Source organism: Trichoplax adhaerens, genomic scaffold, assembly GCF_000150275.1.
Source record: "Trichoplax adhaerens TRIADscaffold_2 genomic scaffold, whole genome shotgun sequence".
Lineage (NCBI taxonomy): Eukaryota > Metazoa > Placozoa > Uniplacotomia > Trichoplacea > Trichoplacidae > Trichoplax > Trichoplax adhaerens.
In genome coordinates, this window is record NW_002060944.1 from 2,693,316 (window position 1) to 2,718,212 (window position 24,897).

A 24,897-nucleotide genomic window follows, 5' to 3' on the forward strand; every position below is an offset into this window, starting at 1 on the left:
ATATCGGAAGATATTACAAAGCCCGCTACGTCACACTACAACACTCGACTTACCGTACAGTACCGTACTCAGTTAGACGGTTAGACCCGTGGAGAATTGACAATGTGAGTCACGTGACCTCTAATGCTGTCAAAGTTCCGGTTCGGTTCTACAGTAGGTTCATCAAAAGGTACAGTGCACTACAGTACCGTACTGTACTGTAAGAATTAGCGCCAATTTTAAATTAATGTACTGTACAGTACTGTACAAGTACTGTACACGTCGTACAGTACGGTACAGCAGCAGCGACTACTCAATCAAAATTATAGGACAGTATTGACATCTTTAGCATCGTCCAAGATCACTGGTTGACTGGCAAACCGCAGTCAGCGTTCTGTGACTTGTTTTTATGATTTGTATCAAGGGGAAAAAATGGCACTCGTGGAAGAACTAAAGCAATGGAATAAGGAGACTATTCGAGAAAAATTCGATGCTACTCTTTTGCTTATCTTAATATCCTTATTTCTTAAGATGGGATATTGCTGTAGCTAATACCGTATCATTCAACTAAATCTTACAGTATGTTACTTATATGGTTGAAATAGTCCCTGCAGTGCACAGTGGAAAAATCGACTGTAATTACGTAAATATTCATCGAAGCAAAGTTAAATGGAATGATTTGACTTTCATTATGTTCAGTAGGAATAATAATAGGAAGAGTAAATAGCAATTACAAGTACATGTAATAACCAACGATTATTGCAACTTAGTAAAATTATTCCATCTTGCCAGATGCCTCAAATTTATATCACGTCGAGTGAATTGAAGTTTAGTTGAATTGCACCAACACCACCATGCAACGGGATCTTCCTTGTATTTTTCTTAGTTTAATGGGATTAACTGTACAGTACATTGCAGCTCAGCAGAATGACGATAGCATTTTCTTGTAACTTAGCTATTCTCTTACGCAATGTATTGCATTGATGTTTCAGAAACGCTTGTGAATTTTTGTTTCAGCTACATATCATTGTTGTACACAGTTGTAGAAAACTATAGAGTATAGTACATGTTATTGGTTTTACTCATTTCTTTAACTAAATTTACGATGAGCTACGACGCGATCAGGACGTTTCACTAAAACTAGGTAAGGCTACTCTCATTAGGAAAGGATGGTATTGTGCGCGCGCAAAAGCTATGAAACATAACTGTATAGTAGTTAATCACAGTGCATGGTAACGTCGAGGCAATTCTAAAATGCAGTATAAATGTTATATTCATTGCCTTACTGTACTCGTAGCCTTGTATCTTTATCTACATCCGTTGAGGCATCCACAGTTCAATAAGTTAATGATATTATATATAATGTTTCATGTTGGAACGTTTTAATGATCGGATTCCAAACGGATATATAATACGTTTCAGAATTAATGCACTGCTACTTTTAGTGTATCAATAGACTTTATCAAAGTTGAATTTTGAACACTGTAATTCCTATTACTGTATATTAGCGGACCGTGTCCGCTAAGTTCGATTTTGGTCTGTAATTAAAAACGTAGTATTTTCCCACGAGATGAAGCAGTATTTAATTACTTAAAAATACTGCAAATTTGTACGTTAATGCTTTAGTTACACGTATTTCTGATTATGATACTATTGCCGTAAATTTCCACATAGATTATTTTAAATGTGCGACGTCTCACCTATTGCCAACAATAACCATCATGGATGTAGAAGAGAAATTTTTTGCGGTAATACTTGAACAGGTGATTTGGAAGCTACTATATTGTTTGCAATGAATTTATTACTCATGAAAGTATAAAGTTTTAGACACTAAAGCAAATTAATCATGTTTTGCTTATTTTTACGTTGGCCAGAGTTGTGTGCTCTTTGATCAAATTTTAGAAAGGGTAGGTTCTATAATTGGTGACAAGTCAGCTGATAAATCTTCAGAAGATGTTATAGAGTCATTACAGGTATACTGCAACGATCTACAATTACACTTTTGAGATGGTACTGCATGACGCTGTCTTTCTTTAATTTACTATATCCGGATTGTATTTTATGGCAGATACAAACATGCATTCTGCATCTAGTTCATCTGAAAGTAAACTTTCAAAGCGTAGCTTAAATTATAATTACATATGTTTATATTTTGATTATCAGCTTTCAATAGATTGTTTGGACTGTTTTGACTGTTGCATTCAATTTGTCATTGAAAAGAAGAATGAAGTATTATTTTTACAAGATATATTGTCACTGCCAACCGCTGTATTATACATTATTCATTCTTCCTTTTCGCACTGCAAGAACAGCGATAAAATTTACGGAGAACTTTTTCAATCCGTCTCTACACAATTGACAACTTTATTTAAGAATTCATTCGCTTTGCAAAAGGTAATCAATGTTCTATAATTCTATAGCATGAGTTAACTTTTTTGATTGAATGGGTTTACAAGGCATTCCAGCCTGAGATAACTATCAATACAGTACTAATGTCGTAAGAATCATTCATCTGAACCATCCGGTAAATGTCATATTGTAGTCTCTGAATGATCTCCTTGACGTTGTTAAAATTCCTGACGAAGCTGCTGATCCAGTTTGTGATAAAATGGCTGACAGTAAGTACTCCAACAGACTAGTTTCGATGTTACAGAAGCTAATTAATAACGTAGTAAGGGAAACATTCTAGATCTGAAATTGTGCATACATACTGTTTGCGTCAATAGCATATTGTTTTTTAGCTGCACGCACGTAACTAATTCAATTTTATATTATTGCTTAAATCCAGCATTTAACAACCTTACTATCTAATGATTTCCTCTTCTAGTATGTCATCATATTATGGATATTAGCTCTGTGAGTTGCGGTATGGATATCGCTTTGGTTATAAACACTTGGAAAGCTTTACACAAGTAAGCGATATTTGTTTACCGTTTTATCAAGATTTGCAATTATAAATCATTCATTTTGTGGTATTTATACAGGATCATAAATAAATACAAGAATTTATTGGAAGATCGATTAGAAGTTTGTAGATTGCTTAATAGATTACAGTTATCAAAATAAATGTTCATGGTATTAATTGAGAATAATATCCTTCCAAATAGCATGATAAGATTATATTTCAGCTAGCAAGTATTGTGTCCGAAAAAATACAGCAATGCTTGAATATATCCAAAAAAAGAACCGTACAAACACAGGTATTACACAGTAATTCATATGAGACCTTGACATCCATTTGAGTATCTGAATTACAGTCGTGCAGAGGTTGCAAATGTGTTTGGTATGACTAAATATACATTGTTTAAGATAATATGAAATACTGTAAAAAATAAAATTTAATCTTATTAGCTGCGATTTTGAATATAATTGTTTACTTATCATTCAATCAAGGGGGATCCTAAAGAAGGATTTCATATTTTGAAAATAGCAAAATTCTTTATTAACTTGTTGTTAAAGTTTCTGAAAGTAAGAAATTGATGTTGCCAAATTCTGGTGCTAGAATTTTAGATTTTCAGACTTCTCGATACGATGAGTAGATATGGAGAGAATTTAAGCAGACTTGGTTTCGCATTGTATTTTTATTGTTGTTAGGAATTTGGTGACCTAGTAGATACTGAAAGCTCTACGGAAATTTTGTTTCATTTATGTTTGGAGGCTATCAAGTACTGTATACCTGTCCAATCAAATTTTTCGTTTTATTTCCCTCAATGCATAAATTTGATCAGTCTTTGCACGTATTGTATATTATCTAGTGCTTATCGATCTAATGTCTTGGAACTGGATATCCAGATCAACCAGGAAGTAGACACTATATTATCATCATTGGTGTGTAAACTTACGATAGTTTTGCATTTGAAAATCTTATTCTTTCGACGTTATTTGAAATTTCTTTTTCCTTAATTCACTCTAGATCGAACATCTTTGCACTATTCTCGTTACTACTAACATCTATCCAAAACTTTTATCTGATCGAGTTGCTGGTAAACTATGCATATATAAATTTTTATGGATAACTAATGTTGATTCTTAATTTTCTGATGTTCTGCGTGTATTCCGTGCTATAAACGTTTATTATGTAGATGCGGAAGGTTTATTGATCTCAAAATGTATAATGTTAATCAAAACATTATTATTAGTCGACACCTCAACCGGTATGAATTTTGGTAATTAATCAAACGATAGAGCGCTAGATGTTGATTGATTGCTCTTAGTAGCTAACAACACTTGTACATATTTGTAAATTAGACAAATGCAAACAGCGGTGGATGAATTTTAAATACAACGATGTACGTAACAATGATAACGCGCTGCAATCGTAAATGTTTAGTCTGTAGAGTGGTGTCATTCTTTTGACGTTGTTTTTCTTTAGTGTACTTATTGTATCTTGGATGTGGTTCTTCGTCATGCAGCACGATGTAAGGCCATTGTACTTAATATTATTTTAGTACATATGCTTATAATCTCTAAAGGTTGCTATGCTTAATATTACAAATTACTAATATCAAATAATCATAACGCATAATTTCTCGCAGGCAATACGTTACTGCTACAAACTGTAAATGTAAATAGTACCTCTCCTGAAATTCAAAGATGGTAATCTGTAATAGCGTTTGAAGCTGGGCTAATCTCACAATGTTATTTAGTAATGTTTAAATATCTCTAATTTTTTAATTTTAATTTATAGTAAAAGGGAATGTACACTGTATGAATATGTACTTGATGGATGCCTACAATTTGTTACTGGGATGACAAATCACTTTCTGGACACGATAGTAAGCTATATTTAAAATTCCGAATGCTTTTCGTATTAATTGTACAGATTGTGTTTGATTACTAATTATAATTAATCGTTCTTTTGAAAAGTAAAAATTTGAAGTACTAATGCATTGTGCATATATTGTGTTGAATTGCAATAGGAAAAATGTTTATTTCAGCAATTACTTGAAAATGCTGATAATTTTGCATTTACGATAGTTTCTGACATTTTGGTTCATATGTCGAGGTAATAAAACAATTTCGATTGCGTAAAATTTAATTTAAAGTGAACAGTGTTCAGGAAGCTGAAATTTTCAGTTTATATTATCTATAGCTCGTCAAATGTGGTGGCATTGAAGTATTCTCATTTAATAGCTAATTTGGTAAGAAAACGGCTGTGCTACTTCTTTGAACGAATAATAATGATGAGATGAATTTATATCTTGTGACGATTATTATTTCTATAGATCCGAGAACTACCAACATCATCGCTTTCACCTTACAACAAAATTTGTTGGCTATTACAACGGTGTTATTCATGTCTGACAGAAGGCGATCAGGTTTGATTTTTACATTTATCAATTTATTGAAAAATAATCTTTTCAAATCTGCTGATACTCCTTATACCTATTATTTATGTGGAATAAATTAAAGAAACAAATGGTTGAAATCTTTGATCCGGAGGATATCTCAAATCTATCGGTTTGGAGAGAATTAACTAAAAGTAACATCTCCAATCCGTTATTGTTAGAGGTTATAAAAATTTTTTTTTAAATCAATTGCTTCAAAAGGTGTCTCTTTGAATGAAGCCAAAGCATTTCTTCTTCTTGAACTTCATAAATTATATCTTACTGTAGATTCATCAGCGCATATACCCTTTGTGTTTGAAATGTTGTAAACTATGGATAAGTGACAAATCGCGAGATAATGGGTGCATTGTAAGAAGTTACCTTACATTATACTTGCATCTCGAAATTGCAGCTTATAACATTTACATATCCGTTTCTTAAGTTTCGTTTGCTTCCAATTTTAGCTGGATTGTATGATGTACTTGAATAATATGAATCGCCATTTGTATATTATGAATTCTATGGACCAAAATGAAATTACTGAATTAGTGTATGATATATGGCAATCTTTGATGAAGCAAGCATATAAGGTAATGGTTTGAAATTAAGCTTTATTTACTAAAAATCTGATACCGTTACTTCAATGTTACTGTTAGGTGAACTATCGAGTCCTTACGATGCTAATATATTTGACTGGATCTTGCGTATCTTCATTATCGCATTCACATTTGTTAGAGGTAACTACAATTCGTGAAGCAAGTAAATTACTTATGCATATAGTGATTATAATCTCCGGCATAACTAAGTGCAGTTAATAAGGTTTGGTGATAGTGTAAGTTATTAAATATATGTTTATTATCTACAGATTTTGACAGTGATAATCAAAGTTATAGAGAGCAATAATTACTTGGGGTTGAATCTATGCGTAGCAGATTTTATAGGTTGTTGCGGGAAGAAATCTTTATATGGAAATTATCAGGTACTGTAAGTTTTAGTAATTATAATCTAAAGCTTAGACTAGGGCTATATACATATTACGCAAATGACCTCTACATTACAGGAGAAGATTTCCCGAATTCTTAGCGCGATCTACTGCAACTTGATGCTTTCGAAGGACTGGCTTGTTCATGATCGCGCTTTATATGCTTTTAAGAATTTCGCTGAGGTAATAGTGAGAACATGAAATGTGCTAAGAAATTATACCGCAATAGAAATAATCTAGCTATCGCCATCAAAAATTATATATTGTGTACACAGCTAATTAACGTAATTTTGCCAGCCTTGATGTGAATTAGTAGCGTATTTAGAATTATATTTATTTGCAAGACTTTACTGGCGGTTACCATTTTGTTCATGATTCAGTTTCTTTAGCACACACATTAGAAGCATAATGAAAATCAATATTACTAAAGAATACGAATGTTTCATTAGATCACCCCTCATACAGATATGGTTCAAAATTGCGTCCCGAATACCTTGAAAGATGCAGTTGTTGATTTTCTGAATTCGGTACGACAAATAAATATATTCAGAAAGGCATGACACCAATTTCGACTTTAGAAATCATTAGTAGGTAAATGTACTAATGTTGAGATTTATTATGCTCTGTATGCCTTTCGTATTAATAGACGCCGTATAAACGCGAAAAGTTCAAAATGATGGTATGTTAAATAACAATTTAGTTGAATCTGTTAAACTGGAGAAATTGTAAAATATAAATTTTAAACTTAACGATACTGGTGAGAAGCTAACCTACGATATCATACCGCTATTTTGTAAAATTAATTAGGAGGATGATGTTGTTAAGTTATTTGCTCTTACAAAGAAAAGTACAGAAAGATATGACAAAGTGAGTAGGATTTTTAGTGCGTTATGCGGGTCCACGGGTGCACTTAACAATAATCATTCTTAAAGCATTAAACGTTGAATTTTATTATAAATTATATATGATCAGCGAAAGCTAACCTTCGACTTTGCCGGTGACACGAATAAACGTCGTAAAGGCGATACGATTGGCGATGACTACTTAGCAACGGTATAATGAGTATAATTATTTCATATTTGCAACTTAAGTTTTTTACTAAAAGTCTACTGCATTGTGAAATAAGTATCGTTACTACTCTATACAAGTACATTATATCTATTGCATTGGCTAAGAAGGTTGTCAATGATCATCATCTTGTTATTAATATATTATGTAATACGTCGATATTCATAGCTAAGAAAGGAAAACAACCTTTCAAGCGTCGATGAACAGGTAAAATTAAGGGATCGACAATAGCTTACTTTGCAAAAAATACCGGATTGAATACAATACCCTCGTCCATTTATAGCCGTATGCAAAATTATTCAGAAACGATTAACATTGAATTGCTTTAGGTGATTGAAGCTAGCAGCAAAATACTCCAAAACATATTCGGCAGCATAGAAAAGTTGATGATGTTCTACCAAGAAGAAAATGTAGACATAGAATTGCAAAAATTGCAGCTTCAGAGTTTATACGGTTATATTTCTACCCTAGTTAAAGGGTAGGCTTATTATAGAGATAATCGATATAATCATTATCTGTTAACGATACATATATTTTATGTACGAAATTTCTTTATTTGCTTGGGAGCTGTCTCAATGATATGAACAGATAAGATGCTACCAGATAGTTCTGAAAAAGTAGATATAATAACAAATCTTGCAATTTATTTCGTATTTTTGCAGTGGCTTATCTTATTACAAATCTGTATATGAACATTTAATTTCCTTTCTAATAAAATTTTTAATGACAAGAATACAGCATAATTTATCCGAGTATTTGAAATATCTTGATGAAATTTCCTTGTAATAAATACTAACACATTAGCAGCTGCAAACAATTCATTATTTCAATCATTAAAAGCGTTAGATGAGGATATTCAATTGTTTGACTAAATAATTTTTTCATTAGGTTAATTTTTAATCGTGTACTTTGAACCAAATTTATGAGTTTAAATGCGAATATTGGTGGTTCAGTCCATAAAGTCCTGTATTTATAATTGTTAAATATCAAGTTGACGTACTAGTAGGCGTACGTATAGTGTACTGTAAATGCAGTTTACAAAGGTGGCCAATTCGTTGTGAAGTTGTGAATTATTACACAAAGCTTATTTATCTAGTTACAGATAACGCGACGGACATAGAAATACCAACCGTGGCACATAATATCCATGGCCATTTATTGAAAAGGTACATTTTATTGTCTTCGCCTTGGAGAACGGCTTTGCTAAAATCGATTCCTACTAGTAACCTCTGGTTGGATAAACCACCTAAAACGAATACGAAAAGTTTTCAGTAGTTTAAGACTTACTTTTGCTGAAATAGTTGTCTTTCAATATTCCATGCATATAAAGTATACGAGTACGTACATCAACTTACGGTGATAGTGAAAATGATAAAAATATCACTGCAAACTGTGCTACTTAGTTTATCGAGTTTTAGTTAACAGCTCCTTCCTATGCCGTGCTATATAAATAATGCTACATTCAACGTTATGTCGATAGACATACTGTACTCCTCCACGAGTACGTAGAGTACAGTACTGTACAGTACAGTACAACTTTTAAATCTGCAGTAAGTTTATCTTTTTGATAAAATATTTTTTGATAACAGGCTCTACCCGGTAAATCTTGTAAGGATCATGAATCAAGAAACATTTCTAGTGAAGTTTATTGTAAGATACAGTGTAGAAACGCAGTAATGTCTGTATTTTGGAGGAGAAAAAAATTGAAGATAGGTGATGACAATGGACCTCAATGCCAACGTTATCACGACAAATCTACTGACAACTATCAACAAGATAAACTAACATTCTAATCAATAATTAATTTTTAACCCAAATCATACACTAATCATGCACTCTTATAGCATACAGTAGTGTAATATTAAAATAATGTTCTATTATTTTATTTTATATATATAAATTTTCATATGCCGCAATGTAATACGGACTACTACAGTAGAAAGAAACTGTGAGTGAGCGATAAAGTAAATCTCGAAACTCTGTTGGACTCGGGGTCGATTTCGAGTCGAGCCGAGACGATACCGTACTGTACAGTACCTATCAACACCGTATTACTGTGATGGCACAGTACTGTACTGTATTGTACTGTACTGTACTGTACTGTACTTAGAGTACTGTACTGTCATACTGTGGATTACTAGAAACTCTCCTCAGACGGATGGACTTTCATACCTGATAAGACCGAAAATATGAAAAAAAATAGTTACGGAGTCTCGATCTTCCATGTCCGTTTTCTAAATCACTCGTATTCATTTGAATAACATTCGTGATCTAAATGGGCTGCTTCTAAGCTGAGCTTAGTAACAAGCAATGGAATGCAATGTAATATTACTTAATTTAGAAAAAATCAGTCAATTCAGAATCGGCTATCTGCATACTAAAGTACTGTCATAATGAAGTGTTTGGCACAATCTACAGGTATTGTCCAAATACGGCCAGATATCTGTCCGTCCAAAGGAGTTTCCAGTCCAGGTATTTTTCTAGTAGTCCAGGTGTCCAATAAGTCACTGTCCATGGTACTGTACAGTTTTAGCTATCACAGAGACTGCGCACTAGAGATTGAAGAGTCTCTAGTGGGAGACTCTCTCTCTAAAAAAAAACCCCTTGGTCGATCGTACTGTACTGTACGAAAATTAAAATCATTTATTTCACAAAAATAAATTATATAGGCATGTTTATGAGAGCTTCTTCTTTCCACACATAACAATTTTGATGAATTTCGTTCTCAAAATGTCGCAAAACATTAGTGTTGATTTCTCTGAAACGAAAAGGATCAAGCTGTACAGTACTTCCGTTATTTGCATGATAGTACAGTAGTAACAGTACCATAAGGATTTTCTTATCCATACAGTACAGTACTGTATCTCTATGATGGCACCAGACTGTACTGTACTGTACAGTATAGTGTACAGTACAGTACAGTACTGTGCCTTAGGCAGATACAGGACAGCACAGTACTTCTAAAGACCTACAGTACTTATTACCCTACTGTACTGTACTGTACTACTCGCGTACTGTACTGTACTACTCGCGTACTGTACTGTACAGTACTGTACAGTACAATATCCAAAACCACGGTTGTACAACAGTAAAGTACAGTAGATGCTTGCCGACTGTGACTGTAGGCACGAGTCAAGGAAAGGCTTCTGCAACCTCATCGCTAATAAATAAGTTAAGTAATTATGGCTGCTGAACTAAAGAAAGCAATATATCCAGAAAATGCTACGATTGGATTGCCTACGCAACACCGGTTCGACCCGTATACTCTAAATGGAGGGTCAGTTAAAATCCTTTTCAATTTGTAAATAATTTGTTAGACCTGTATCCAATCTGTGAAAAGAATCTAGCTTTGTCAATTGTTGCTTCGTCATGGAGGGTAGACTGGGTAGTACAATTTCCTTGATTACTGTACAATCTCAATGGATACCTTGCAAGATTCAGACTAGAATGTTTTTGGTAACAGTTGTTTCAGTGGTATAAAGTTATTACGCAAGTAAAAAACGCATTTAATTTCCAATAGAAAATATTTAAAATCGTAATATAGCCAAATTTTATTCCTTTATGTCGTCCTCTGTCTGTCATCAATTATAGTTACAGTACTTTGTTCAGCCATAGAGGGCATGTAGTCTTCTTTTACTTTAATTCGATATGGAAAGAAAGCCGCCAGTCGAATATTAGGAAGGAAATAATTTTAGAAGTTGTGCTTTATGATTAAAAAATAACCAAGGACTGACTACGAATCTTTTTGATACGATGATATTCAGTTAATTTACTCAACGTTAATTTGTGCGTAATTAAACGCTATGACTACGAGTATGTTTTACTACGTGCGCGTTGATTGTACTATTGTATAATGGAAGTCACTGCCGCTTGAAAGTATTCGCCAGTTGCAGGCACGATTTGTCTTGATATTTCGCCCGAACCAACACTTTTCATCGTCTTATCAATATCTTTTAGTGTACACTTTGTTAGTGTACGATATAGGTTGCAATAGTGAAACAACCAATTCATAACTTTTAAATTACGCTATACTGAATTTCAATGCTTATATAGTATTTTATTCTTGTCCAAGAAAGTATCAGTAAATTAATGTAACTGTACTACTGATTATTGATACGAAATAGTTAGCAAGAAGATCACTTTTATGCTTTTTTGTGAAACTGCTATTTAAATGATTTTTTGTACGTAACATATTACGGTGAGCTATGGATACAGACAGGTCAAGAAAGATAGTAGATGTAATTTTATTGACTAAGTTGTTAATTCAGCATACGTTTATTGATTTGACGTAGGACCATTGTCGGAGTTGCTGGAGATAACTTTGCTATTCTAGCAGGTGATACGCGTCTCAGCGAAGGCTTTATGATCCATAGCAGAGATACCTCCAAGATTTATAAACTGTAAGTATAGATAGTATAATATATTGTGTCGAAGAGAGACGCTCGACTGCAGCTAACGGTCTTATCTGGCTATTTTACGATGGCTTGATTATACTGTGATTATGCTTCACCTGTTCTACGTTGAATGTTATATTAGGACGGAGAAAACATTCTTGGGAACGTGTGGCTTCCAAGGAGATGTCTTGACATTAACCAGATTATTAAATGCTCGTCTAACTGTAAGCATTAATGAGTAGTCTCATCTCGGATACAGTATTAAGATATATGTAAAATCATCGTTAATAAGCCATTGCATTGTTGAAATAAGAAGATATGTATAAGTATTAACAATTAATTACTAACTCTATGTAATGGTCCTGCTAGATGTACGAATTTGAACATCGCAAGAAGATGAGGTAACCTGATTGATTGCTATTAGATGTTTAGTGATTGGTTTAATATTTATTGCAATTGCTGAAGGCAATGCTTCTACTAACCCACACATGCATTTATACGATTTTAGTTCAACGGCAATTTCCCAAATGTTATCCACGGTTCTATATTATCGTCGTTTCTTCCCGTATTACACATTTAACATTTTAGCTGGAATCGATACCGATGGCAAAGGTTGCATATATAGTTATGATGCAGTTGGAAACTATGAGAAACATACGTATCATGCTTCAGGCACTGCATCTTCAATGTTACAGCCTCTATTGGATAATCAGGTAACCTTAATAGTTTTTTTACTAAAGTGGATAGCAAAATTTCTAGCCTTCCTAGCTCCCTTGAGTTAATTACGAGTCGCCATCGCTATGCTGTATTATATCTTAACAGGTAGGATATTTGAATCAGGAAGGTGTCAGACGTGTTCCACTGACTATAGATAAAGCCAGAACGCTTATTAAAGACGTATTTATCTCTGCAACTGAACGAGACATGTACACAGGTGATAGCTTGCATATTGTCACTATAACATCTGATGGAGTCACAGAAGATCATTTTCCTTTACGACGCGACTAATCTCTAATGTTTAAAGTAGGCTTAACGTCTTTGATTTGTTTGTAATGTGTAATGTCAAAGGTTATGTAATACGGTATCCTACTTTCAGTCTTTAATAATGATCTTTTCGTACTTCTTTCGATGAGTCACTATTGTATGCTTATGCTTTCTATGGTATTAAAAAAGGATAGGAAAGATTTGTAACATTTATTATAAGTATTTAAATACTGTGAATTAATGTGATTCGAAATGTATCAAAGTGGTTGCTTTATTTCCTCCGTTCTTTTATAAAACTATATGCCTTGAAGTTCATTTGTACTTTCTCATAATGAACAGCTACTGTTAATCAATAATGACTATTGTAGTACATTAACTTAAAGAATTACTTATACGTAAGTACAAAATGAAGAGAAAGCTAAAAATAAAAGCATATCTGGTATCTACCAGCATTAAATAACCTTTATTTGATAATTAGTATTTGTAATATTTCGATATAAAATTAAGATGATGTGAAGAACAAAGCAGCCCTTTATTCCTGAATCATTTACAATTGGCGTGTCATTTGAAAATTCTATATATTGCAGATGTTAGAACGTGACAAATCTTGTCTGTAGTAAAACAATTTCTTCATCTGAGATGAAAGATTAGAACCATAGGAAGATCGACCTGGAATGGCTTCGACATCAGTTTGGCAAATTTTGGGCGTAAGCATACAAGAGAAATTACGTTCATTATTTTTGTTATCATGGAGACTTGAACGCATTTAACAGCGCGAAAAATAGATCATGAGCGTAGGGAAATGCTACTTTACTTAGATTGCGCGAGACCGTCAGTACAGTATCGTATCAACAACAGATATAAAGAGAGACTCCACTTATCTTTCTCATTTGATTCCAATGTACGATATTCTACATTACCCTCATCACACCATCAACTTATCTTTTGCTTTTTGATGCCAAATTGATGTACGCTTAAGTGTAGGATTGTAATTGAATCTATTTGAGCCTAAGATGGTCTTGTTTCTTACATTAATCCAAAGGTTTATATCATAATTACTTAACGATGATACATATTCTAAAGTAAACATGTAATATGTAAGTAAAGCTAAAAAGATAATAATACTAGATAGAATTCTCAGGGCTAGTATATAAGCTTCCTTCATAACGAGGGCAACATTACTCCGATTCCAATAATTTTTGCATGTTAAGCGGGAGCATATATTACTTATTATGATATTGCGCACACCACTCGAAGCCTTCGAACTTTTAGGGGTACATTGCTCTGCGATTTGTAGGCATTGATCTCGCAGTTCTACCATTTGTGTTGACCTGCAGAGGGCAGTTTTCCACCATAGATCGTTGCCTTTAGCCAATGTTGTGTCCTGAACATGTGCCAAATCACATCCTAGAATATCACAATAATTAGCCAAACACGTGGCGTTCATAACAGTACCAAGAAGGGCAGAGTGACGATTATCCAAGTGCTGATCCAAAAACCGCTCCCTATAAAACCACTTACCACAGTAGCTACATGTCCAACTAGACTGATAGGCATTGTCTTTTAGCTCTTCTTGTTTACGAAATAAATCTCTCTCAGGATGAAATGGGCAATCGAATGAAAGTTGCACTTGCATCGATTGAATTAGGTCATACAATGACCTCTTCAGTATATTACGGGCGTACCTTGAATTGATACGTGAACATGACTTGTCAGAACCAATAGGTTGTGGAAATACTAAATTGCTTTGCAACCAAATTAGTAATATAAGCAACATATTTTCTTTATTACATTGCAGATTTAGTACGTGCATTACTTATCCAGTTCCATCGGTACACCAGACATAGGAAAATATAATAAAAAGTTTCCAGGCACTGCTAGGCGATGTATGGGCTTTCAAAACATTTAGCATTGATGTAATGTACAGTGATTGCCACTTTATACTTCGTAGCAAGATTTGGCAGAATAGTATACCAGAAATAAATAAAAATTGCGCTTTTAAATCAATGATTATATTGGGAACATATGAATATTATTATGCATCATCGTACAGAGCTATTTGTACTGTACTATTCAAAGTTTTGATTAAAATAAGGACAGCAAAATCAATTGTACACAGCCGATAATGCAATAATAGTGATGTGGTTATACATACCGGTAGATATATGCGATCTAAATTGCACTGGAAGATCAAAATTAGATGTTTATGTGTTTACTGTACTCATCTTGCGTTTCTAACTTGGACTACAATGACGATTAGTGTACAGTACAGTTTGTAGCTTGGAGAAGGGAAAGACTGTAAGCAACGCTAGCTGTACTGTAGTACAGTCTCCGTCCCTCCGTAACACCGCCACGACCATCATTTGGTGTGCTGTACTTTACTGTACACTGTACTGTACAGGACAGTACAGTACATGATGCTGGTGTCAGTGTGAGTGTGCAGTTTGCAGTAGTGTGCTGTACTGTCCTGTACTGTACAGTACTGTATGTAACACATGGCAGTTTCGTCAATCAGAGTACAGTGTACTGTAGTACTACAGTATACGGTATTGTACTGTACACTGTACACGATATGTTCGCTCTTAGCTTTCAACAGTTATCTTCTTCCTACGGACTGCGCCAAATTTTGATCTGCAGTTCTGGATAACCTGCTCATTTGTCATGGTAAGTTCGGTACACCATTTTAGAGATAATAATTAAGCCCTACAAAATTAGTAAATTTATATAACTGTAAATTTGTTACTACTATGAATTTTATTTGATTCTTTTGTCGTATGCTGTATAGCTGTTTTTCTCTTTCTTTAAATCACTGGTTGGCAAGGAAGTCATAGTAGAGCTTAAAAATGACCTCAGGTACTATAAATTACATCACGGTATTGATGATGCATTTGAAACCACTTTGATATATTGTGTTGAGAACTATATTAGTCCTATTACAATGAGTCACTATTAATGCAATGTTTAAAAGTCCAATTTTTCTTTCATTGCTGATGTACATGCAGTATTTTGTCTGGCTATGCTAATTCTTCATTATTATTTCTTTCTTTCTTAATCAGCGTGTGTGGAATCTTACATTCTGTCGATCAGGTAATCACTGCAGAACTAATTTTTGCAATGGTCATACATCGTATCACTGATAAAATAATGCACTACGTATATGTTTCATCCCATATTTGATTCTATATATTTATTATCAGTTCTTTCGCACTATCTAAATGATTTAACAACTAATTTATTACCATTTGTCATACTGTATTACCCCTTAACCGGTTGAATAAATCTCTACGATGCTTACCGCAACCGATACAGTTCTATTGTACTATAATACCGTTCTTGACTTTGAAAATATAAGTGATGCAAAAATTCCAATACTGTAAATGGCCCACGTTTATTAGAACTGTAATATTGGTTTGTATCTTGGGAAATATTCTATCATTACATATAGCATTTAATATACAGTACTGTTGGATAATTCTATTAATATGTAAAGAATATTCTTGCCATTTTCCGTTTAGATTGGACTACTGTATTTAACATTGTAGATCATGCAAGTGATGCTTCTACTGTAGATATAGGATATACTGTATTTATATAAATTTCAAGAGTTTGAGAGCTAAAACTTGTTTAGTACTAATATTAATACTTATAGAAACCATTCATACAGATATCACTAACCAAAATATGAGCTCTATAGTTTATATTTATTGGACATTACTGTTTGGAACTATTAGCGCGTAATTTAATGCAAGTGTAAATTTGGGCTACAATAAATACATGATTTCAAGGCCAATTATAATTATCTGTAATAGTACGTATCATGTCGTAAATTACTTGCATAAATAGCCTATTTCCCTGATTTTATTGTGGCTGCTTGTGTGATGTAATGATTGTAGGTAAGAAATAATTTAAAGTCCTTTTTAATCTTCGTTTATTATGTGACAGTATTTGAACATCAAGCTCGTAGATATTTCTGTGCCCGATACCGAAAAGTACCCACATATGGTAAATGCTCCGGAAAATTTTCCATAATTGTATAAAAATATATACAATATTCACTCTCTGATAACTTTTACTGCTTGTATACTAAGTAACTATTGCTGCGATGATGTAACGGTACTCGTATCTTAATTATTAAAATTACAGATATCTGTCAAGAACTGTTTTATAAGAGGTTCTGTTGTTCGCTACGTACACCTCCCTGCCGAAGAAATTGATGTACAACTCCTGCAAGATGCTACTAGAAAGGAAGTTGCACAGCTGAAATCCCAGCAGACAGCTCAAGTAGCTGCGCCTAGTAAATAGACATACGTGCACCTGACGAACTTGGTCGTTGATACGATTTAGTACTTTTCATCATTAATGTATGTATCATTTTTCTGTTTGAGAATCCCAATTGTATTTGTATCTTTATTTGCAAGACATTGTGACACTGCTTTTTCCCGTTATTAATAAAACGTAACTTTTATTGAGATACATGTCTGTTCCATGGTTTCTGTAACTGTCCTTCACTTGTGGATGTACAGCGTAACTACATTCACTAATGCTGCTATTTTAAATTATAAATACTGTGTTGACTTAATGACATTTTCATCTTTGGGATAAAATTATTCAGATATACTGTACTGTATTACGTAGACTGTAATAACCACATGTGCAGAGGCACGCCTTTGAAAACCTATCGTCAGGATAAATCGCATAAAGCTATATTTATAATGGCTTCCCTTTATCTTTGCCTCGTAGTTTTACTCCTACGTAACATTAAAGGAAGAATACAGTAGATTAGTACCTTCATACAGAGTATAACGCGCTAGGGATATTTAATAATATCGAATGATTACAAATTTTACCTAAAGCGCGCTCCATCTTTCCTAATAGCTGATTATTAGGGATTGCTTTACCGGTTTCATACTCGGTAATAATGCTTGGCTTTTCATTGATTTTCTGAAATAGAATTTATCAAAAAAAGATGTTTACATTTCGTGTCATCGTATGTTTGTAAAATTCTTTGATAGCGTAGAATTGTTTAAAAAATGTCCGGACTTCAATATTGGACTAATGGATGTACTATAACCCCGAAAACAGCATGATTTTAAAAACTAGCTGAAAGCTTCTACCTGGGCAAGATCTTTTTGAGTCATTTTCTTGTCTAGCCGAATTCTTTGTATCAGTTTGGAAAGATCAAGTTCTACCTTTTCATCTACATAAAAAATAATTGCGTCAATTAGCAATAACTTATCATATATCATTAATGCAATTTGAGTAATCAATGGTAGTTGATCATTGTTCTATCAAATTTTATAATACGTTTTATTACAGCAACGGATACTCTAAACTAAATCATAAGTCAACATGACACAATAAAATTCTTTTCCGTTTTTCTGAGTAATAGTTACGTAAGACTTTTTCAACTTACGATGCAATTCTTCCGTCTCTCTATCTAGTTTTGCAGTATCCTTTGTAGTTGATCGCTGTTTGTTACTTCCTGCAGCAACTAAATGCGTCCATAAAGTCACATCACTTTATCGAAATCATTACGTGAGTTTAGGTTATTAAATGATATTGCAGTAACTACTGAGAGCGACAGGAAGGGATCACTTTCATTTATAAATATATAGCGCGATAAGAGAAAGTTCGATAATCAGATAAATCGTGTAATTTAGTTATTCACATGCGGACTACCACTGTACAGTACAATAAAGAACAGTATCTTTTATCCTTTAATCTAAAATTAAACCCATAGAGCCGACTGCTGATATAATCCTGATACATTGTGGGCAGCCCACAATATCAGGATTATATTAACAGTATAGAAATGCAGAGAAACAAAAGAATACGACCTTAGCCTACTTATGATTTACGAAAGAGCCCATCTTTAAAGTAGTCACTGTTAAATAATAGTTAGCTACGACAACTTTTACATCCTGATGTAAGCGTATTTTATAAGCTATAAACTGCATTCATACAATTATTTGACACTATTAGTATGAAAGACTACCCTGTAAAAGCTAATCAGCTCCATTACACCATTTAACCTCCAGGCAACGCCCAAAGTCCAACATAATTCTATGACGAAGCATTGCTACGGTGTTTGCTCGTAATAGTATGTGTACGAGCAGAAGCTTATTTACACATGAATAAACTACGTTGATAATAAGATGCGAACTAAACGCGTATAGTTAATAACTTGAACGTGGGGAGTTTAATTTAAATTACTTAAGGATCGTGCGACATTTATTTTTCGTACATTTTTTGTTTGTTTCCACATCACCACCCTTTCTTTGAGCCTCTGTGACAGCCTAAAACAGATGAGGTTGATAGAAACAGGAACAACAATTAACCACTATTTAATAAAGAAAGGGTTACATTAAATATTTTAAGATACTCACAAACCAGATATGCAAGTGCAGAAAAGTCATATCGTTGCAGAGCGGTATTATTGAAATTTTTATATGACATTCGTGCTAATATATTATGATCTTAGGTCGAATACATTCATTAACGACTAGTCGACCTCGCACATACATCGGGCTGTACAATGCCAAAATGAAAATTTTTCTTATATATGTATACTGTATAGTACTGAAAATCTAATTAATTAAGAATCACTATTATTGACGGTCGATCAGTAATTAATTAACCTTGCCGTAATGGATGATCTATTCGTACTATAGTAGTGCGAGCTAATCCGTTGATCTGTGTCTTCATTACAAATATACAATAGAGGTACTTTCTAAAATTATACACTACATGGCATACAGTTCAGAATTGGCATCAAAAGTCATAAGACATATTATACATGTCTAGTACATTGTTAGGTATTTTAGAGTTGAAGTTCAAGGTATCAACGGTATAAATGGGAAAATCACTTCATAACCAGTCGGCAATTTATCCGATTTTCTAATATGTTATAACTTCAAAAGTTTTAGTCCTGTTAATTGTACTACAAGTTCAATGAGATGATATCGCACCAGTAAAATTCAATTTTAGTTTACTGCTTACACTACTGTACAGTACAGTACTGCATCCAAGAACGTATTTTCATAAATGATCGTATATACAACGTAGTTTTTTTCAGCATTTGTGATCGCAAGTGCCGTTCAGTTATTCATGTTAATCCAGTTATTACAATACTATGAATATACAAATCATACGTATAGTATGTTCGCAACGATATACCATCTCCTTTGCTGTACATTTTAAAATCACAAGCTACTGCGATATATTGTTACGATTTCAAGATTTTTAAAACGGAAGATGAAGCAGACAGATTCTACCTATTATATTATCAGTGAGCTAGCGGTTAATTAATCAAGATTTATGACGGAACATCTATTAAAGTTGAACGTATAGGACAAATTTGAATTTGATTTAATGTATTTTTCTATTGCATATGGGATTGATCATTATTGCCGTAACTGGTAGATAGCACGAAGTAGCCTCAAGCTGAACCTCTTTGTCAGGAGGCGAAGGAGTGCTTCGTTGCTCGTGCGATATACACGTACTGTACTGTACTGTACGTACAGTATACGACTATAGCAGACAGTACGGTACAAAGTGACTGTACGACAGAAGTTCAACGTCAATAATTCCGCAAAGCTGATTCAGCGTACTTATAAAATCGACTCCTATACATAACACACCAGACCCTTGATTCACTTTAGCCCTTCAATCCTACCTTTTTGGTCTTTAGCTCCGATTTTTTGGGGGTCTTTTTACGTAAATAAGTGACTGATTCCCAGTCTTCCGACATTTTGTTCACTTGACAGTTGTAAATCGTTTCTTTTCCGACAGAGCCGTACTGTAAATACTGTACTGTACAGTATGTACTGTAGTGAGAGTACAAGTACTGTAGTACAGTATCAACGACCTTTATACGGTGGCCCAAAAGGGACAACTTTACTGAGCAGAATCACTGTGTCAACGACTTTTGTACGGTGGCCCAAAAGGGACAACTTTACTGAGCAGAATCACTGTATCAACGACTTTTATACAGTGACCCATAAAAAGGTGCGTTCACACGATAAACTTTTTCCAGGACTACCATAAGGACTCCAGTCAAATCCTGTATTTTTGTCTTCGTAGACGGCGTAGAGTGCAAGATTCTACAGTGCACAGTGTACAGTACTGCATAGTGAAAATTCGACTGTACTGTACACTGTAGTGTCAATACAGTACAGTACACTGAGTACGAGGTCAAATTCTACAGTACTGTACTGTACTGTACAGTACAATCCCTCACAAGTCCCTGACTGTACTGTACACTGTACACTGTACAGTACAGTACAGTACAGTACAGTACAGTACAGTACAGTTACAGTACAGTACAGTATCCAACTTCTCCGAAGCTTGCTGTAGTCACTCTTGTCTGAGTGCATATGGTGAGGTGTTACTGTACTTGTACAGTACAGTACTGTACAGTACGTACTGCAGTCTGCACGTACTGTACTGTACAGTTCCAAGTTTTACCAAGTTATCTGGCTCTTCTTGGAGCTCTTGCCAATCATTTCATAATATCAATGACGGGAGAAAATAAAGAAATTCTACGTGAAATTTGGGAAGGCAAATTGCCAATACGTTTTTTACTGGCTGACGATGAAGTTAGCGCCTTGGAACAGCCGGAATCTCTCTACGTAAGTAACACCAGTTAATTTCACTTTGTATCAATATTCTGTAGTCAAACTTTTTCACCATGTATACGGTGTACCTATCTAGTTTTCTCTTTCTATAAGCTTGCACTGCTTGATGTTCGAGAGTAAATTCCAATGTGTATGTACATCTCCAACAACTTCATGACTAACCCAAAAGTAAATTCAATCTTATAATGTATAAGAAAACTTGAAACAGATGTAGAGCTAGACGCTTATACTGCTCCAAGTTATAGGGTGGGCTCCAACGTACACGTACTGTAAATCGCCTACATCTTCAAAAATGATCAACCATGAGTACAGTAGATTCAATTTCGCACCATATCGGACAGTTTACAGCAGCTACTTTACTCATAGGCATCTGACTTGCATTTCCATTTGAATGAAACAGTAACGTTTACGTTAACTACTATTGTATAGTAAAGCGAGAAATATGTTTAGGAGATGGTAGATCTTATGTTAACATACAGTATACATTGGATAATCCTGTTTATTGTTTACCACCTTCACTAGTTACTTGTGCCAAGGATGAGCTATTTACCATTAGTCACCGACAAAGTATATAAACACTTCATCCGTGCCGTAAATCAAGACTGTATTGAGGAGATGTGGTTTGAATTTGAAGGTCAACCTCTTAAATGGTAGGTGTAATGTAATTTTAGTATCTTAATTACTTGACTTGCAGTAACGGTAAAACTACTGAATGCCATGACGATTATTGTTAAAGGGAAAGAATTGTATTACTGTACAAGTGATAGATTAAACTTCTTTGTTTGTAAAACATTGATTTGATTGCAGGCAATACCCCATAGGAGCTTTATTTGATCTATACTGGGGAAATAATGTACTACCTTGGAACTTAATCGTCCATTTTCAAGTTCGTAGCTGATACTTCCATTCTTATTGCTACACCCTATTTCTAACCGTACAGTATAGTCTTTTGTTACTGGAGTAGTGAGCTCAGTATCTAGAATTTTACTTCGTATGAGTATTACTCCAATTTCAATATATCCTGCTTTTATAGGCTTAATTTGTTTAATTTCAAAGTAAAGTAGAAAGCTTCCAAACATCTGAACTATACTCCATCGTTGCTGTAGATCAATGCCCCAATTTCATACATGATATCGATTTCCTAGAGTATAGTTTTGTACTTTTCATTGGAATATGAGTTGCTTCCTATTAATTAATTATAGTTATGGATAAATGTAGGTTACTCAAAAATTAGTTGGTAATTAATTAAAACATACGGAAGTGTCATTTCGATCGGCTCTTGGTCACTGTTACCGTTTAAATGCTAATAATTCAAATTGTCAAACTATATTAGAAATTTCCAGCTGATGAAATTTTAAAGGGTGGTAAAGAAGCAGCTGAATTCCATTTTATATCATGTATAAAGGAGGTAAAATATTACACTAAAGGAACTACTATTTAAGTATATAGTATATGGATATTTTTTCTGGTAAATGTCAAAAATACGAGTTCATGTTCATTTAACGGACACAGTATTTTGGTTCAGTAATTAACTCAGGGTACGCATGTAGATACCTACTGATACATGTATTATAGTAAAATAGCTTATTAAGATTTTAGTTTAAGCTGTTACAGCTAGCATAATAGTTTAAGAATAACCGTATGTTATAGTGGCGGAGGGTAATTACAAAGTTCTTAATTAGAACTGGATTGATTGCTATTTTTGCCTAAAGGCTGACTCACTAAAGCATAAGTGCCACGTCATTCATGGCCTGCAAAAGAAAGATCACAAACAACTTTGGCTTGGACTATTAAATGGTAGTTAGCGATATAGTAAAAGGCACTCTGTATTTATAAGTGATTATTAATTAATTATACATTATCAGTAAATCTAGCTGCGTTCCCATTGACGTAAAGGCTAAGTTTAATTCTTGATAAATTAGATTCAAAATATTATTGGTAATCTTGCATTTGAATCCATACTTAGATAAGTTTGATCAATTCTGGGGTGTAAACCGACGCTTAATGGAGCGTGTTAATGACGAATCGTTTCGCTATGTTCCTTTTCGATTACACCAGGTACGATTCGTATGTTAGCTAGTACAATATACCGTACAAAGAATAATTTACGGTCAATTCAGATACGTGCAATTATTGCTGACTAGGATTCTTCGAAATTTATCTCAGGTCGATAAGCCGTTCCTTCAAGAACTAGTACCTACTATTAAAGAAGATGGTAGGAGACCTGATCACTTTCTACAATTTATATAGGCTTTTTAAAAAAGTCATTATGTACGCACAGAACTATCATAAAGCAGATGTAGTTCTTCCTAAATGCTATTACGTGGCATCATTACGCATGGTTATATGGACGTATTGAGCCATAATTTTCACTTTTTAGGTTCTTGCGGAAATTTTGGAGATCTTTTAGAAATAGCTTTACCAGAAGCAATTGATGAAGGTACGTATTTTGTTTAATTATCTATGCAGCTCATAGCTGGTCATGTCTATAATCAAGATTAGCTAGATTCATTGTGATATTCCTCAGATTATATTCCGAAAAGTTAATTTTAATAATTGCTAATGTTTACAGAGGGTAAAATTAAAAAGGGATATCGGATCATCACCCAAGGTATCGAAATTCCGCAAAATACTGACTTACAATGGATGAGTTATCACTTAAGCTATCCTGATAACTTCTTACACGTAGCAGTTCTAACCGATACATAAATTGTACCATAGAAAGTTATGCCTATAAATGATGTAAAATGTTATATTATGCTTCCATTATCGAAATTACTTTTAATAGATCTCTAAATATTTTTTATATACTTAGTAGGGTCGTTGATAATTTTAGTAAAGATAAAGTTACTGCTTTTTTAATTGGCAATACCCTAGCGCATGTGAATTGAAACTTTGATTATGCAGTACTAAATATTCGCATGTTATACGTGCCTTGCATTCCTTTAGCATACATATATATTCATAAGCAGCAATTTCTTTTTTAAATGTAGAAGTTTAGATAAGTTACAAATTAGTTGTGAAGTACTGTATTATACCCGTTGCTGTGTAGCATTTAAACGAATGATATTGTTGTTTTCATATACAATGCAATAATAATATTTAACTTGCTTTGGATATGCCGAGTAATTAATTGCTCGTAACGTAGTATACGTTTATTAAAGGTGCTATACGCGTATTCGGACTGTATTACATCTTACGTTGATGCTCGATTGCCATGATCAGCACAGCGTAGATTACTACTGTACACTGGACTGTATGACAGAAATGTCGAGAAATTGCTACTGCAATAAAACTGTTAGACGCATTCTTTACTTGCCTTGTTATAAGATATACATGAATGATATATATACGAGTATATATACACGTGCTGCATATCTATGCATGCATACGTTTACCACGTCGATGTTTCGTAAAAATGAAGTGGTACAGAAAAACTCGTTTCATTATATAAAAATTTAATGGTAAATATAAAAGACATGATATGTAATAGTCAGTTTTAAAACATAAGTACTTGAACTTTAGGA

At 33.8% G+C, this 24,897-nt stretch overlaps 6 protein-coding genes across 6 annotated transcripts; 4 read left to right on the top strand and 2 right to left on the bottom strand.

Moving 5' to 3' along the window:
* Window positions 1-1,700: 1,700 nt before the first annotated feature.
* On the top strand, window positions 1,701-7,838 carry TRIADDRAFT_53168 (uncharacterized protein; the record flags this gene model as incomplete). Its single annotated transcript, XM_002109253.1, has 28 exons — window positions 1,701-1,742; window positions 1,854-1,952; window positions 2,522-2,597; window positions 2,807-2,891; window positions 2,964-3,006; window positions 3,087-3,179; window positions 3,373-3,447; window positions 3,574-3,644; window positions 3,735-3,807; window positions 3,893-3,962; window positions 4,062-4,133; window positions 4,515-4,575; window positions 4,667-4,754; window positions 4,899-4,984; window positions 5,072-5,120; window positions 5,205-5,297; window positions 5,392-5,490; window positions 5,595-5,675; window positions 5,771-5,896; window positions 5,963-6,043; window positions 6,172-6,285; window positions 6,367-6,471; window positions 6,738-6,815; window positions 6,935-6,967; window positions 7,096-7,155; window positions 7,261-7,341; window positions 7,525-7,563; window positions 7,686-7,838. The coding sequence occupies 28 exons, from the start codon at window positions 1,701-1,703 to the stop codon at window positions 7,836-7,838; spliced, it is 2,226 nt and encodes a 741-aa protein (XP_002109289.1).
* Window positions 7,839-10,538: 2,700 nt separating this feature from the next.
* TRIADDRAFT_20878 (uncharacterized protein) lies at window positions 10,539-12,758 on the top strand (the record flags this gene model as incomplete). The annotated part of the gene is made up of 6 exons (XM_002109254.1): window positions 10,539-10,633; window positions 11,649-11,756; window positions 11,893-11,974; window positions 12,120-12,151; window positions 12,259-12,463; window positions 12,573-12,758. 6 exons carry the CDS (start codon window positions 10,539-10,541, stop codon window positions 12,756-12,758), a joined length of 708 nt encoding a protein of 235 aa, XP_002109290.1.
* Window positions 12,759-13,833: 1,075 nt separating this feature from the next.
* On the bottom strand, window positions 13,834-14,439 carry TRIADDRAFT_6027 (uncharacterized protein; the record flags this gene model as incomplete). Its single annotated transcript, XM_002109820.1, has 1 exon — window positions 13,834-14,439. A coding segment is annotated over one exon (606 nt), but the record flags the coding sequence as incomplete, so codon positions are not given.
* A 956-nt stretch (window positions 14,440-15,395) lies between these two features.
* TRIADDRAFT_53171 (uncharacterized protein) lies at window positions 15,396-17,036 on the top strand (the record flags this gene model as incomplete). Its single annotated transcript, XM_002109255.1, has 5 exons — window positions 15,396-15,398; window positions 15,520-15,587; window positions 15,791-15,821; window positions 16,677-16,736; window positions 16,878-17,036. 5 exons carry the CDS (start codon window positions 15,396-15,398, stop codon window positions 17,034-17,036), a joined length of 321 nt encoding a protein of 106 aa, XP_002109291.1.
* A 104-nt stretch (window positions 17,037-17,140) lies between these two features.
* TRIADDRAFT_63634 (expressed hypothetical protein) lies at window positions 17,141-20,484 on the bottom strand (the record flags this gene model as incomplete). Its single annotated transcript, XM_002109821.1, has 6 exons — window positions 17,141-17,482; window positions 17,582-17,675; window positions 17,849-17,931; window positions 18,148-18,225; window positions 18,979-19,030; window positions 20,410-20,484. 6 exons carry the CDS (start codon window positions 20,482-20,484, stop codon window positions 17,442-17,444), a joined length of 423 nt encoding a protein of 140 aa, XP_002109857.1. The 3' UTR covers window positions 17,141-17,441.
* A 766-nt stretch (window positions 20,485-21,250) lies between these two features.
* TRIADDRAFT_53173 (uncharacterized protein) lies at window positions 21,251-24,079 on the top strand (the record flags this gene model as incomplete). Its single annotated transcript, XM_002109256.1, has 9 exons — window positions 21,251-21,364; window positions 21,893-22,020; window positions 22,178-22,256; window positions 22,704-22,778; window positions 23,083-23,167; window positions 23,337-23,428; window positions 23,537-23,585; window positions 23,751-23,810; window positions 23,943-24,079. The coding sequence occupies 9 exons, from the start codon at window positions 21,251-21,253 to the stop codon at window positions 24,077-24,079; spliced, it is 819 nt and encodes a 272-aa protein (XP_002109292.1).
* Between the last annotated feature and the right edge of the window lie 818 nt (window positions 24,080-24,897).